General features: G+C 44.7%; 2 gene segments (V, D, J or C); both read right to left on the minus strand.

Annotated features, from left to right (window-relative positions):
* Positions 1 to 2,050: 2,050 nt before the first annotated feature.
* LOC132225693 (Ig heavy chain V region PJ14-like) lies at positions 2,051 to 3,445 on the minus strand. The segment is given in 3 exon segments: positions 2,051 to 2,063; positions 2,965 to 3,274; positions 3,358 to 3,445. Coding segments are annotated over 3 exon segments (369 nt in total).
* Positions 3,446 to 6,490: 3,045 nt separating this feature from the next.
* Positions 6,491 to 6,966, minus strand: LOC132225694 (immunoglobulin heavy variable 4-38-2-like; the record flags this gene model as incomplete). The annotated part of the segment is given in 2 exon segments: positions 6,491 to 6,798; positions 6,882 to 6,966. Coding segments are annotated over 2 exon segments (354 nt in total), but the record flags the coding sequence as incomplete, so codon positions are not given.
* Positions 6,967 to 13,233: the final 6,267 nt, after the last annotated feature.

Genomic DNA, 13,233 nt, shown 5'->3' on the forward strand with positions numbered 1-13,233 from the left:
ATGCTTACAGGTCCCTGGATCCATTCTCTTCCTCAGTTAATTTTGTTAATTAGTTGCCACATATCAGTGAGATCATGTGATACTTGTCTTTCTCTGACTGGCTTCTTTCACTTAGCATGATACTGTCCAGGTCCCTCCATGCTGTTCCAAAGGGAAGAGATCCTTCTCTTTTACTGCTGAATAGTATTAGGTGGCATAAATGTACCACAGATTTTTTTTATCCACTCAGCTGCTGAACGGCGTATGGACTGTTTCTAGATCTTAGCTGTTGCAAATTGTGCTGCTATGAACATAGGGGTGCATACATTGTTTCTGATTGGTGTTTGGGGTCCCTTCACAAATATCCCTAGAAGTGGGATCACTGGGCCAAATGGCAGTTTCATGTTTAATATTTTTGAGGAAACTCCATACTGTGTTCCATAATGGCTGCACCAGACTGCATCCCCCAGCAGAGTAGGGTTCCCTTTGCTCCACATATTCACCACTTGTTATTTGTTGATTTGTTGATGGCAGCCATTCTGACAGGTGTGAGCTGATACCTCATTGTCCTTTTAATTTGCATCTCTCTGATGGACAGTGACATTGAGCATTTTTCATATGTCTTTTGGCCATCGGTATGTTCCCTTTGGAGAAGTGTGTATTTAGGTCCTTTACCCATTTCTTAATTGGATTGTTTGTCTTCCTTTGGTTCAGTTGTCTGGGTTTCTTATACATTTTGCATATTAACCCTCTATCACATGGATCCTTGCCAAATATGTCCTCTCCTACTGTGCATTCCCTTTTCATTTTGTTGATGGTTTTTTTTGCTGTGCAGACATTTTTTTTTTATTTTGATGGATTCCCATTTGTTTGTTTTCCCCTTAGTTTCCTTTGTCCTGGGAGATGTATCTGTAAACACATTGCTATGAGAGATGCTGAGATTTTGCTGCCTATGTTTTCTTCTAGAACTTTTATGGTTTCCCAACTCATATTTAGGTCTTTTAACCATTTTGAGTTTAATCCTGTGTATGGTGCATATTCATGTATTGTTTTGGGTTTTTTTTTTTTGCGTGTTTATCTATCTAATTTTCCCAACAAGATTTATTGAAGGGACTGTTGTGACTCCATTGTATGCTCTTGCCTCCTTTGTCAAATATTAATTGAGCGTAATGTCTTGGGTAGATTTCTGTGTTCTCTGTTCTGTTCCATTGATGTATATACCTGATCTTGTGCCAGTACTAGGCTGTTTTTATTTTAATGACTTTGGAGTATAATTTGATATCTGGTATTGTGATCCCTCCAACTTTCTTATTCTTTCTCAAGATTGCTGTGGCTAATTGGGGTCTTTTTTGGTTCCATATAAATTTTTGGAGTATTTGTTGTAGATCTGTGAAATATGCTGTTGCAATTTTAATAGGGATTACATTGAATTTTTAGAGTGCTTTAGGTAATATCGACGTTTTAATGATGTTAAATATACCAATCCATGATCATGGTATAGTTTTCCACTTGCTTATATCTTCCTCTATCTCTTTATTCAACATCTTGTATTTTTCTCAGTACAAGTCTTTTACCTGCTTGTTTAAGTGTATTCGTAAATATCATAATTTTTTGATGCAATGGTCAATGGGACTGTTGGTTTGGTTTCCCTTTCTGAGAATTCATTATTGTTATATAAAATTACCAGTGATTTCTGTACATTAATTTTGTATCCTGCTACATTCCTGAATTCATTTGTTAAATCTACGTGTGTTTGTGTGTGTCTGTGTGTGTGTGTGTGTGTGTGTGTGTGTGTGTGTAGTCTTTAGGGTTTTCTATGTACAATATCATGTCTTCTATGAACAATAAGAGTTTTACTTCCACCTTTCCAATTTGGATGCCTTTTATTTCTTTTTCTTGTCTGATTGCTGTGGCTAGGAGGGAAGTGCAGGAAGTCCCCTCTGTCCTGCAGATGCTAGTGAGGTGAAGGTGGAGCCACTACAACACCTGTAACATGGAGGCCGGGAAAATGCTGAGATAGATCAACAACCTCTCAGGCAGCTCAACCTGGGTTATTATCCCATCTGAGTCCTCAGAGGACTGATCTACAGAGGATCCAACACCGTCATTATGGAATGTCAAACTTTAGCCCATGATTTAAAGTAAAAAATTAGGAAACTGTAAAGCTGTCTCCTTCACCAAGAGATTTCCCAAGTCAGCTGCTTGTTGAAATGAGATGATTTCCAATGAACCTTGTTAAACGTCCCTATGAAACTGCATGACACGGGATGCACACACTGCTGTCATCTCACATCAGTGCTGGTGTGACACCTATGGGGAGAGAGCTGAGGCCATTTCCTGTGGCACCAGAAACAGCAAGTCCTGGCACTTGTACAGGGGAGGTGACCAGAGAGCAGCCCTCAAGGGCCCTTTGCACCATTCAGATGGGTCCATCCGGCTTCCACTATCCTTGGGATGTGCACCTGTTTTATTTACTGTGGGCCTGTCAGAAGGAAGGACCCTATGGGGACAGGAGGGCATGTGGGTCAGACCCTGAGCTCAGCACCCAGGGGCCTGGGCTGTGCTGGGGTCTCTCTTGGTGGGAAAGTTTCCAACCACTGGCCGATGAGAGCACTGTGGATGGTCTCTGTGGAGAAAGAAAAGCAGGAAATACAGACATGTGGTGAGGAGAGTCCCCATCACTCCCCACATGTCCTCTGCCAGCAGCAGTGTTACCCCCTCCTCCTGTGTCTGTAGTGAGAAAGCGGGAAATGAGAGCCTCAGAGAAAGAGCAGGAGCAGTCACTGGAGGCAGCTGAGAGCTTGAGAGGACATCCCTGTGCCCAACAGGAAGGCCCTTCCCTCCCCACCTCCCTCTGCTCCTGCTCCTGGGACTGCTCTCTGTGCTGTGGGTCCTGACAGCCCCTCAGAGTCCTGAGCACCCCCTGCAGCCGAGCCCTGCTGTCTCCTCAGGGAGGTTAGTGTCTGGGCTCACACTGACTTCCCCTCCCTGTGTCTTGCACAGTAATACATGGCTGTGTCCTCGGCTCTCAGGCTGTTCAGTGTTAAGTAAACTTGGCTCTTGGACGTGTCCCTGGTTATGCTGAGGCGGGATTTCAGTGTTGGGTTGTAGTCTGTACTTCCATCATACCACACAACCCCGACCCACTCCAGCCCCTTTCCTGGAGCCTGGCGGATCCAGTGTACAGCATAGCTCGTCAGAGAGAATCCAGAGACAGTGCAGGTGAGGGAGAGGGTCTGCAAGGGCTTCACCAGTCCTGGGCCCGACTCCTGCAGCTGCACCTGGGACAGGACACCTGGGGACAAGGAGCATCAGTCCTGTCAGTCACCTGCAGTCACAGCCATCCCATGACACCTGTCTGACCCCTGAGACCCTCACCTTGGGGGGCTGTCAGCAGGCACAGGAGAAGACACAACGGCCTCATATTCTTCTAGACCACAGCGCTGCCTTCCCAGAGACTCAGCCCTGTGTAAGCTGTGAGTCTGAACAGCCCAGGAGAGTATGTACCCTGGAGCTTTAAGAGAAATTTGCATGTGGGGCAGCCTTTCCTATGAGTGGAGGGACTGAGGTCAGGCTGCCCTGGTCATTCTGGAGTCCCTCTTCAGGCATCACTTCCCTGGACCTCACTCGCCTTGTAAGTCAGGGACAGGGGACAACCTGGGTCATGAGCACATTGGCATTAGGTCACAGAATGGCCTAAACTCTCTGAGAATAAGAAGAAATTGTGGACTTGATGAGTAGGTTACATTTTAACTTCTCATGCATCTTTTGAACAGGTATCAAGGGCATTAGCATTTGTTCAGAACATTTCTGAATCTCTAAATATTATTGTATCCAGCATTTCCAGATTTTTAAAATCTAATTTTATGGAAATAATTTCTACCATTGTACAAAAAATAAAAATGAAGGACAGCCTTTCTCAATAGGTTTTATCTTAATATATGATGTTATTTTGATCTGAGAATCTACCTTCCAAGTACAGAAAGGTGAGACACCTGTGAATCTTGAAGTTGGAAATTTTCTGATTGTGTCTGCAGATTCCTGAGCAAACCATTTGATATGCAAGCTCATGGCCTATTGCAGATACCCCCCCTAATAGTTACATCAGAAATAGTCATGACTTTAAGCAGAGAACAGACACGAAATAAAAGCAGTGATCATGTAGGTGCACAACTCAGAATCATTCATATGTTGAAGTGATATGGCAGCCTGTTAAGTGACCGGATTTCTCATTCTAGTGTTATCAGTGATGTTGGGTTCAGAGTGAGGGGAATTGGAGAATTCTTAGCAAACATTTTCTCACAGGAAAGGGAACTTCAACCCTGTCAGGAATCCCTCACTCCCAGCCTCCCTCTGTCCTGTCCCTGGTGATGCTCACTGTACTCAGAGGGTGGCTGGCTCTCCCCCTAACATACCACAACCTTAATGTGCAACACATACATTCTCCCATCAGGCACAGGATTAGGAAAATATTCTATTGCTAGGTTGTCATTTAATTTTCTTGATGGAATATTTGGTGGAACAGATATTTTTACTTTTATTAAAGTTCAGTTCATCAGTATTTTCTTGGATGGGACATGTTTTGGGTGATTTTTACAAAGAATTCACCAGAAAATGCTGGGCTTCCACGGCCCATGTGGCTTGGCTACAGCAGCCACAGGGGCTGGAGCAGGGGAGCACTGCTGGGAAACTAGCAGAAGGCCCAGAAAGAAGTGAAGTGTAGGGATGATAGAGACAGCTCATGTCATCGTAGGAAATTCCTGAATAATGATGAGCAGGAATTGATTGAGGTCGAAATGATAAAGATCATGCAGGCAGGGATCAAGAGAAATAAGGAACCTGTGGGCCCCACATGTGTGCGAACTTGTGGGAACGAGACCCCTGTTTCCAACATGCACATTCTCAGTGTCTCTGTTCTAGAAGGTGACACCTTCCCAGGTCCAAGGTATTCCCACTTGGTCACCTTTGGGTTGAATAATCACATGATCTCACCATGAATCACTGAAGTTGCATAAGTCATTGGGGTCCCGTTTATGAAATCTCTCAACACTCACTGGGAAGAGTTGGCATTCCTCACTGGAGGAGCCAAGGTGATGGTGTGTCTGTATGAGGAGCCTTCATTCCATTAAACCAGGGCTCCTGACTCAGTACATCATCTTCATTGTAAACATCATCATCATCATCACCATCATCATCACCATTATCATCATCATCATCACAATTTGCTTACTTATAATCATTCTTCTCGTTTTCTATGAACATGGTGGTTGTCTACACACAATGACTTCTTATAAGGAAACAAAGCAGGCGCCTCCTCTTCAGATGCCATTAGGGATTGAGAACCCAATGGCCCAACTGTAAGTTGACACAGGCCTTTGAAAAAGCACATGACAGATCAGTGGGAAAGGACAGATGCCCACCAAGACATTGGACTGAGATTCCTTTCCATTTCTATCACCATCACCACCACCACCACCACCACCACCACCATCATCATCATTGTCAACATCAACATCACCATCATTTGCTTACTTATAATTATTACCTATAATTAATTATTCTTCTCATTTTTTTACATGTGGTTTTTGTACAGACATAAGGACCTATTTCTTAATTTTTGCTCAATGTATATAGTTGTTAAATAAAATGCAACTATATTTTCTTTTTTGTTGGACTTCTAACAACTGAGGGCTCATTGCTGCCTCTTCTCCATCTGCCCCACACACCAGAAATTGTATAAGAAATCATACTTTTCTCATTGGAAGATATTGGGAGTTTGAAACCACACAAGTTCCTGGAAACAAAAATCCTCCCTTTCTACCACCACCTCACTAAAATAAAAGCCCTGAGCCCACCTCCTTTCTACTTTCCATCCAAGCAGGTCTGACTTGCTGAGTGGTCCTTCCTGTGCTTCTCAGAAGTTTCAATCAGGAGCATAATAACCATCCCACATCCCCTTGGTGTGTGTGTGTCATGAACATCAGTACCAGCTGCTGTGCCTCTGCTTCTGCATGGTGCCCACTCCCCTTGGTGCTGTGAGCATGAGGACAAGACCAGGACTGTCACCCTGTGGGTCCTTCTTCTGCAGCTTTGGGTTCACACACATGTGGGGCCCACGGTCCAGCATTCAGGGGAGCTGCACTGTTGGGTCATTGGAGCCTCTTGTTGGATTCAGGTGATGTGGGTCAGAAGATTTGATGATGAAACTCATTATGGCCCAAGTGTGCATGAAAGAGACTCTCTGCCTTTTGTTCACAGGAGAAAGTTGTCTCTCTTTACAACAGACTTTCTCACTCAGAGACTCAGACGTCAGCGAAGAATCAGGATCCAGAGGGTCCCTGAGGGAAACTGTGACATGAAGAGGAAGCCACACAGGAACCAGCCCAGACCTCCAACTGCACCTGCTGCTGGGGTGGTTCTTGTGTTCGGGGACCCTGTGCGCCCCCTGGTGGTTAGAGATCTTCCTGCAGGGAGGTTATTGTCTGGGCTCACACTGCCTTCCCCTCACTGTGTCTCTTGCACAGTAATACACAGCCGTGTCCTCGGTAGTTACGGAGCTCAGCTGCAGGGAGAACTGGTTCTTGGACGTGTCTCTGGAGATGGAGGTTCGGCTCTTGAGGGAAGGGCTGTAGTTAGTGCTCCCACTATAACTTATGTACCCGATCCACTCCAGCCCCTTCCCTGGGGGTTGGCGGATCCAGTTCCAGTCATAACCACTGGTGATGGAGTAACCAGAGACAGAGCAGGTGAGGAAGAGGGTCTGCGAGGGCTTCACCAGTCCTGGGCCCGACTCCTGCAGCTGCACCTGGGACAGGACACCTGGGGACAAGGAGCATCAGTGCTGTCAGTCACCTGCAGTCACAGCCATCCCATGACACCTGTCTGACCCCTGAGACCCTCACCTCGCGGGGCTGTCAGCAGGAACAATAGAAGACCCAGCAGTCTCATCTTCTTCTAGACCACAGCTCTGCCTTCCCAGAGACCTCAGCCCTGTGTGAGGAGAGAGCTGTGAGCCTGCACAGCCCAGGAGATGATGTACCCTGGAGCTTGAACAGAAATTTGCATGTGGGGCAGCCTTTTCCTTATAAGTAGAGGGACTGAGGTCGGTATTCACTGTGATATGAGTAACTACCACCAAAGAACAAGAAAAAGGGAGACACTTGATTCTTTTTTTAAAAAAATATATTTTATTGATTTTTTACAGAGAGCAAGGGAGAGAGATAGTCAGAAACATCGATGAGAGAGACACATTGATCAGCCACCTCCTGCACCTCCCCCCCCACACTGGGGATGTGCTTGCAACCAAGGTACATACCCTTGACTGTAATTGAACCTGGGATCCTTCAATCCACAGGCCAACGCTCTATCCACTGAGCCAAACCGGTTACTGCGACCCTTGATTCTTGATGTTGGAAACCTTTTATTGTGTTACTAGAGGCCCAGTGCACTAATTTGTGCACTAGTGGGGTCCCTCAGCCTGTTCTGATGGATTGAGCCAACACTGGCAGTCCGACATCCCCCAAGAGGTCCCAGATTTTGAGAGGTTGCAGGCCAGGCCAAGAAACCCCACCAGTGCTTGATCGGGGCCAGGGAGTGACGTGAGAGCTTGGCCAGCTGAGGAGGGACTGTGGGAGGGCTCCAGGGCATACATGGACCATCTCTCTCAGTCCTGACCAGCTGGACCCCAGCAGCAAGCTAACCTACTGGTTGGAGCCTCTTCTCCCTGGTAGTCATTGCACATCATAGTGAGCAGTTGAGCAGCCCTAGCATATCATTAGCATATGATGCTTTGATTTATTGACTGAACAGCTGACCAGTCAACCGGACACTTAGCATATTAAGCTTTTATTATATGGGATAATACACTGTGAAAACTCTTCCCTTGTGCCAGCCCATTGCATTTTGCACAGACCCCGAGCTAATCACTTCAGAGATAATCATGTTTTAACTTGGAGAAAAGATTAGAAATGAAAGCAGTGATTATGCCTGTGCACCATTTAGAATCACTTATATTTTAAACTGGAGTCCTGGTGCAGGAAAATTCATACACTGGCAGTGGAGGGGAAGGTCTCTCAGCCTGGCTTGCTCTCTCCCACAGTCTGGGAGCACTCAGGGGGTTTCCATGTGATGGCTTAGGCCTGCTCCCCTCTCCCATCACCTCGACAAATAAAATGCCTGAGTGAGTCCACCTTCCTGGCTCCATCAAAGCAGCTCTGTCATCCTGTAGGGCCTTTCCTGTGCCCCCCAGAGATTTCAACTACGTGCATAATAAACATCTCATGTCCCTTGGTGTGGGTATTCGTGGTCATCCTGGACATCTGGACCAAGCTTCTGGGGGTCCAGCTGCCTTTGTCTGGTGTCAGCTACTCTCAGTGCTGTGAGTATGATGACAATGCAGTGACCTTGAACTCCTGGGATCCTTCTTCTCTAGCTTTGGGTTCACATGACTGGTGCCCTGCCAGAGGCTAAGACCAACAAGTAGCTAGCATAATTATGCAAGAAGTCCACTGGAAGGCTAATGGACTTTGATATCCAGCAAAGGCTGAAATTCAGCATAATATTGCTCTGCTTTTGGCGGAATGGCTGAAGGCAATCCCCTAACCTGATAATCCTTTTACTGTTTACCACACTTTACCATTGATATGCCTGTTTGCATTCCTAAGGGGCAAATGTGTATTCAAATAAATAAAAGATGATGGGTCCATGGTTTCAGAGAGCCTCTCAGCTAGAGAGTAAGCACTCAGCCTGGCTTCCCCTTGCCTTCTATATTTATCTTCTTTCCTAGTATATTCATTTGTGCCTCAGGCCCTTCTCCAGACCCTGATCCCCATCCGAAAATGAATGTGGCATTCACATCTGGTGCCTCAAAAAAAGGACATGCAGAAGAAGATTCACCGGAGTGAAAAATGAAGAAAGTTCACTGGGAATGTGGTGATTGCACCAAAAAACAGTGGGAAAATCACTGCATACAAAGCCCGTGCAAAGTTTCGGATGTCATAAGCTGTAAGTGGGCGGGAATGTCTTTTATTTCAAGCCAGGTTATAATGGGGAAGAATTCAAGTAAAAGGCAAAAACATCATTGCAAATTTTTAGCTTGCATGCTCAAGGATAAAGAAATTAAAATGCATACTCAACGGACAAAAACTAACACCATTTCCCCTAAGAACAGGAACAAGACAGGGATGCCCCCTCTCACCATTCCTGTTCAACATAGTACTGGAAGTGTTAGCCATTGCAATTCGGCAAGAAGAAGAAATAAAAGGCATCCAAATTGGAAAAGAGGAAGTAAAACTGTCCTTATTTGCAGACGACATGATATTATACGTACAAAACCCTAGAGATTCCATCAAAAAGCTACTAGACTTAATACATGAATTTGGCAATGTAGCAGGATACAAAATTAACCCCAAGAAATCTGAGGCATTTCTATACACCAATAGTGAACTTTCAGAAATAGAGATTATAAAAACAATCCCGTTTACCATTGCACCGAAAAAACTAAGCTACCTAGGAATAAACTTAACTAAAGAGGTAAAAGACCTCTACTCAGAAAACTACAGGACTTTGAAAAAAGACATAGAGGAAGACATAAACAGATGGAAGAACATACCGTGTTCATGGATTGGTAGAATCAACATCATCAAAATGTCCATACTACCCAAAACAATCTATAAATTCAACGCACTTCCCATTAAAATACCAACAGCATACTTCAGAGATCTAGAACGAACTTTCCAAAAATTCATCTGGAATAAAAAAAGACCCCAAATAGCTGCAGCAATCCTGAAAAAGAACAAAGTAGGTGGGATCTCAATACCAGATATCAAGTTGTATTACAAAGCCACTGTTCTCAAAACTGCCTGGTACTGGCACAAGAATAGGCATATAGATCAATGGAATAGAATAGAGGGCCCAGAAATCGGCCCGAACCAATATGCTCAATTAATATTTGACAAAGGAGGCAAGAACATACAATGGAGCCAAGATAGTCTCTTCAATAAATGGTGTTGGGAAAATTGGACAGATATATGCAAGAAAATGAAACTAGACCACCAACTTACACCATACACAAAAATAAACTCAAAATGGATAAAGGACTTAAATGTATGACAGGATACCATAAAAATTCTAGAAGAATCCAAAGGCAAGAAAATCTCAGACATATGCCGAAGCAATTTCTTCACTGATACAGCTCCTAGGGCACTTGAAACTAAAGAAAAAATGAACAAATGGGACTACATCAAAATAAAAAGCTTCTGCACAGCAAAAGAAACCATCAACAAAACAACGAGAAAACCCACTGTGTGGGAAAACATATTTGCCAATGACATATCTGATAAGGGCCTAATCTCCAAAATTTATAGGGAACTCATACAACTTAACAAAAGAAAGATAAACAATCCAATCAAAAAATGGGCAAAGGACCTAAATAGACACCTTTCAAAAGAGGACATTCAGAAAGCCAAGAGACATATGAAAACATGCTCAAAGTCACTAATCATCCGAGAGATGCAAATCAAAACAGCAATGAGGTTCCATCTCACACCTGTCAGACTGGCTATCCTCAACAAACGACAAGTGCTGGAGAGGATGTGGAGAAAAAGGAACACTTGTGCACTGCTGGTGGGAATGCAGACTGGTGCAGCCACTATGGAAGACAGTATGGAGTTTCCTTAAAAAACTGAAAATGGAACTCCCATTTGACCCTGTGATCCCACTTCTTGGAATATATCCCAAGAAACCAGAAACACCAATCAGAAAGGATATATGCACCCCTATGTTCATAGCAGCACAATTCACCATAGCTAAGATCTGGAAACAGCCTAAGTGCCCATCAGTAGATGAATGGATTAGAAAACTGTGGTACATCTACACGATGGAATACTATGCTGCTGTAAAAAGGAAGGAACTCTTACCATTTGCAACGTCATGGATGGAACTGGAGAGCATTATGCTAAGTGAAATAAGCCAGTCAATAAAGGAAAAATACCACATGATCTCACTCATTCATGGACAATAGAGATCATTATAAACTTTTGAACAATAATAGATACAGAGGCAGAGCTGCCTCAAACAGATTGTCAAACTGCAGCGGGAAGGCCGGGGAGGGTTGGGGGGCAGGAGGTAGGGGGGTAAGAGATCAACTAAAGGACTTGTATGCATGCATATAAGCATAACCAATGGACATAAGACACTGGGTGATAGGGGAGGCTAGGGGATTGTCTAGGGCGGGGGGATAAAATGGATACATATGTAATAACCTTTGTAATACTTTAAGCAATAAAAAAAAAAGAATAACGTAAATGGGCAGAAAAAAAAAAGAAATTAAAATGTCAAAATGGGAGAGAAACCAAGATGGCGGCATAGGTAAACACTGGAAATTGCTGCCTCCCACAACAACTTCAAAAATACAACTAAAAGACAAAACGGACATCATCCAGAACCACAGGAAGGCTGGCTGAGTGGAAATTCTACAACTAGAAGGAAAGAGAAAAGCACACTGAGACTCAGAGGAGGTGCGGAAGTAAAGTGCAAAGGTATGGAAGTGCACGCGGCCAGGGCTGGCAACTGAGGACGCGGCTGTCTTTTGAATTGGGAGGGAGTCTCAAGCCCCCAACTGCTCTGAACTCCAGTTCTGGGAAGTCTCTGGGCACCCAGACTCATACGGGGAGGAACTGGACTGTCTGGCAATGGGCAGAACTCGGAACTCGAGGGCAGCTTTCTCTCAGAGGTGCTTGCAGCATGTACTGGGACACTGAGATGCAGGGCCTCTTAGGGCAGGGCTGAGGATCAGCCATAGCTGCTTGCTCCACCCTGTTGATTCCCTGAGACCCCACCCCACCCAAGCTGTGGCAGAGGCTTTTGCATATGAATGCCCTGGTCCTTTGAAATCTGAAAATTACCTAACAAACTGCATCTGGGCCAGACAGACCCAGAACTTCCAAGAGAAGGCCCAAGGCCCCATGGCAGCTTGCGTTGCTTCACAGCTGGACCTCATCTGGGCACCTCCAAACCCCAAACAAGGAAGGGGAATCTTCAGATCTCTTTGTAGCTCCTGCTGGGTAGCCTCAGGCAGAGGCTTAATTATCACCTTCTTAGAAATCCAAGAGCCAGTGTACCCAGTGGTCAGAGTGGGACCATCCAGATTACAACTCCTCAGATCCATAAGGGACACACTTAGGGGGAAGACTCAGTGAGCACCAAAACTCCACTGAAGCAAGTCTTGCCCCAGAAGGGTGTCTTCAGCACAGAAGTTCTCCCACTGTAGACACAGCTGATTCTCACAGCCAATTGGCCTGAAGGTGAATTCCTCCAAGTAATAACTACAACAATCAAGGCATAACTACAACAAGACTGTGCACAAAGCCCACAAAGGGGTGCACCAAGAGTGTCCACCTCAGGTAACTGGGGAGGCTGAGCCACTGGGCCCTATAGGACACCTAGCACACAAAGCCACTCTACCAACATAGGGAAGCATAAAAAATGTGGAGACAAAGAAACAGGTCACAAATGACAGAAATGGAGGAAAGCAAACTACTGGATATAGAGTTCAAAACCACAGTTATAAGGTTTTCAAGAATTTTCTAGAAACCACTGATTAATTTAGTGAGGCCCTGGAGGATATGAAAAAAGACCAACTAGAAATTAAGCAAATGGTAAGAGTTCCTTCCTTTTTAGAGCAGCATAGTATTCCATCGTGTAGATGTACCACAGTTTTCTAATCCATTCATCTACTGATGGGCACTTAGGCTGTTTCCAGATCTTAGCTATGGTGAATTGTGCTGCTATGAACATAGGGGTGCATATATCCTTTCTGATTGGTGTTTCTGGTTTCTTGCGATATATTCCTAGAATACCACATGATCTCACTCATTCATGGATAATAGAGACCATTATAAACTTTTGAACAATAATAGATACAGAGGCAGAGCTGCCTCAAACAGATTGTCAAACTGCAGTGGGAAGGCTGGCGAGGGTTGGGGAACAGGAGGTAGGGGGGTAAGAGATCAACCAAAGGACTTGTATGCATGCATATAAGCATAACCAATGGACATAAGACACTGGGGGGTAGGGGAGGCTAGGGGACTGTCTAGGGCGGGGGGGGGGGGCAAAATGGACACATATGTAATACCCTTTGTATTATTTTAAGCAATAAAAAAAGAAATTAAGCATACACTGACTGAAATACAGAATGGTATACAGAGATCCAAAAGCAGACAAGAGGATCCCAAGAATCAAGTCAAAGTTTTGAAA

This window comes from Myotis daubentonii (genome assembly GCF_963259705.1).
Source record: "Myotis daubentonii chromosome 1 unlocalized genomic scaffold, mMyoDau2.1 SUPER_1_unloc_1, whole genome shotgun sequence".
Taxonomy (NCBI): domain Eukaryota; kingdom Metazoa; phylum Chordata; class Mammalia; order Chiroptera; family Vespertilionidae; genus Myotis; species Myotis daubentonii.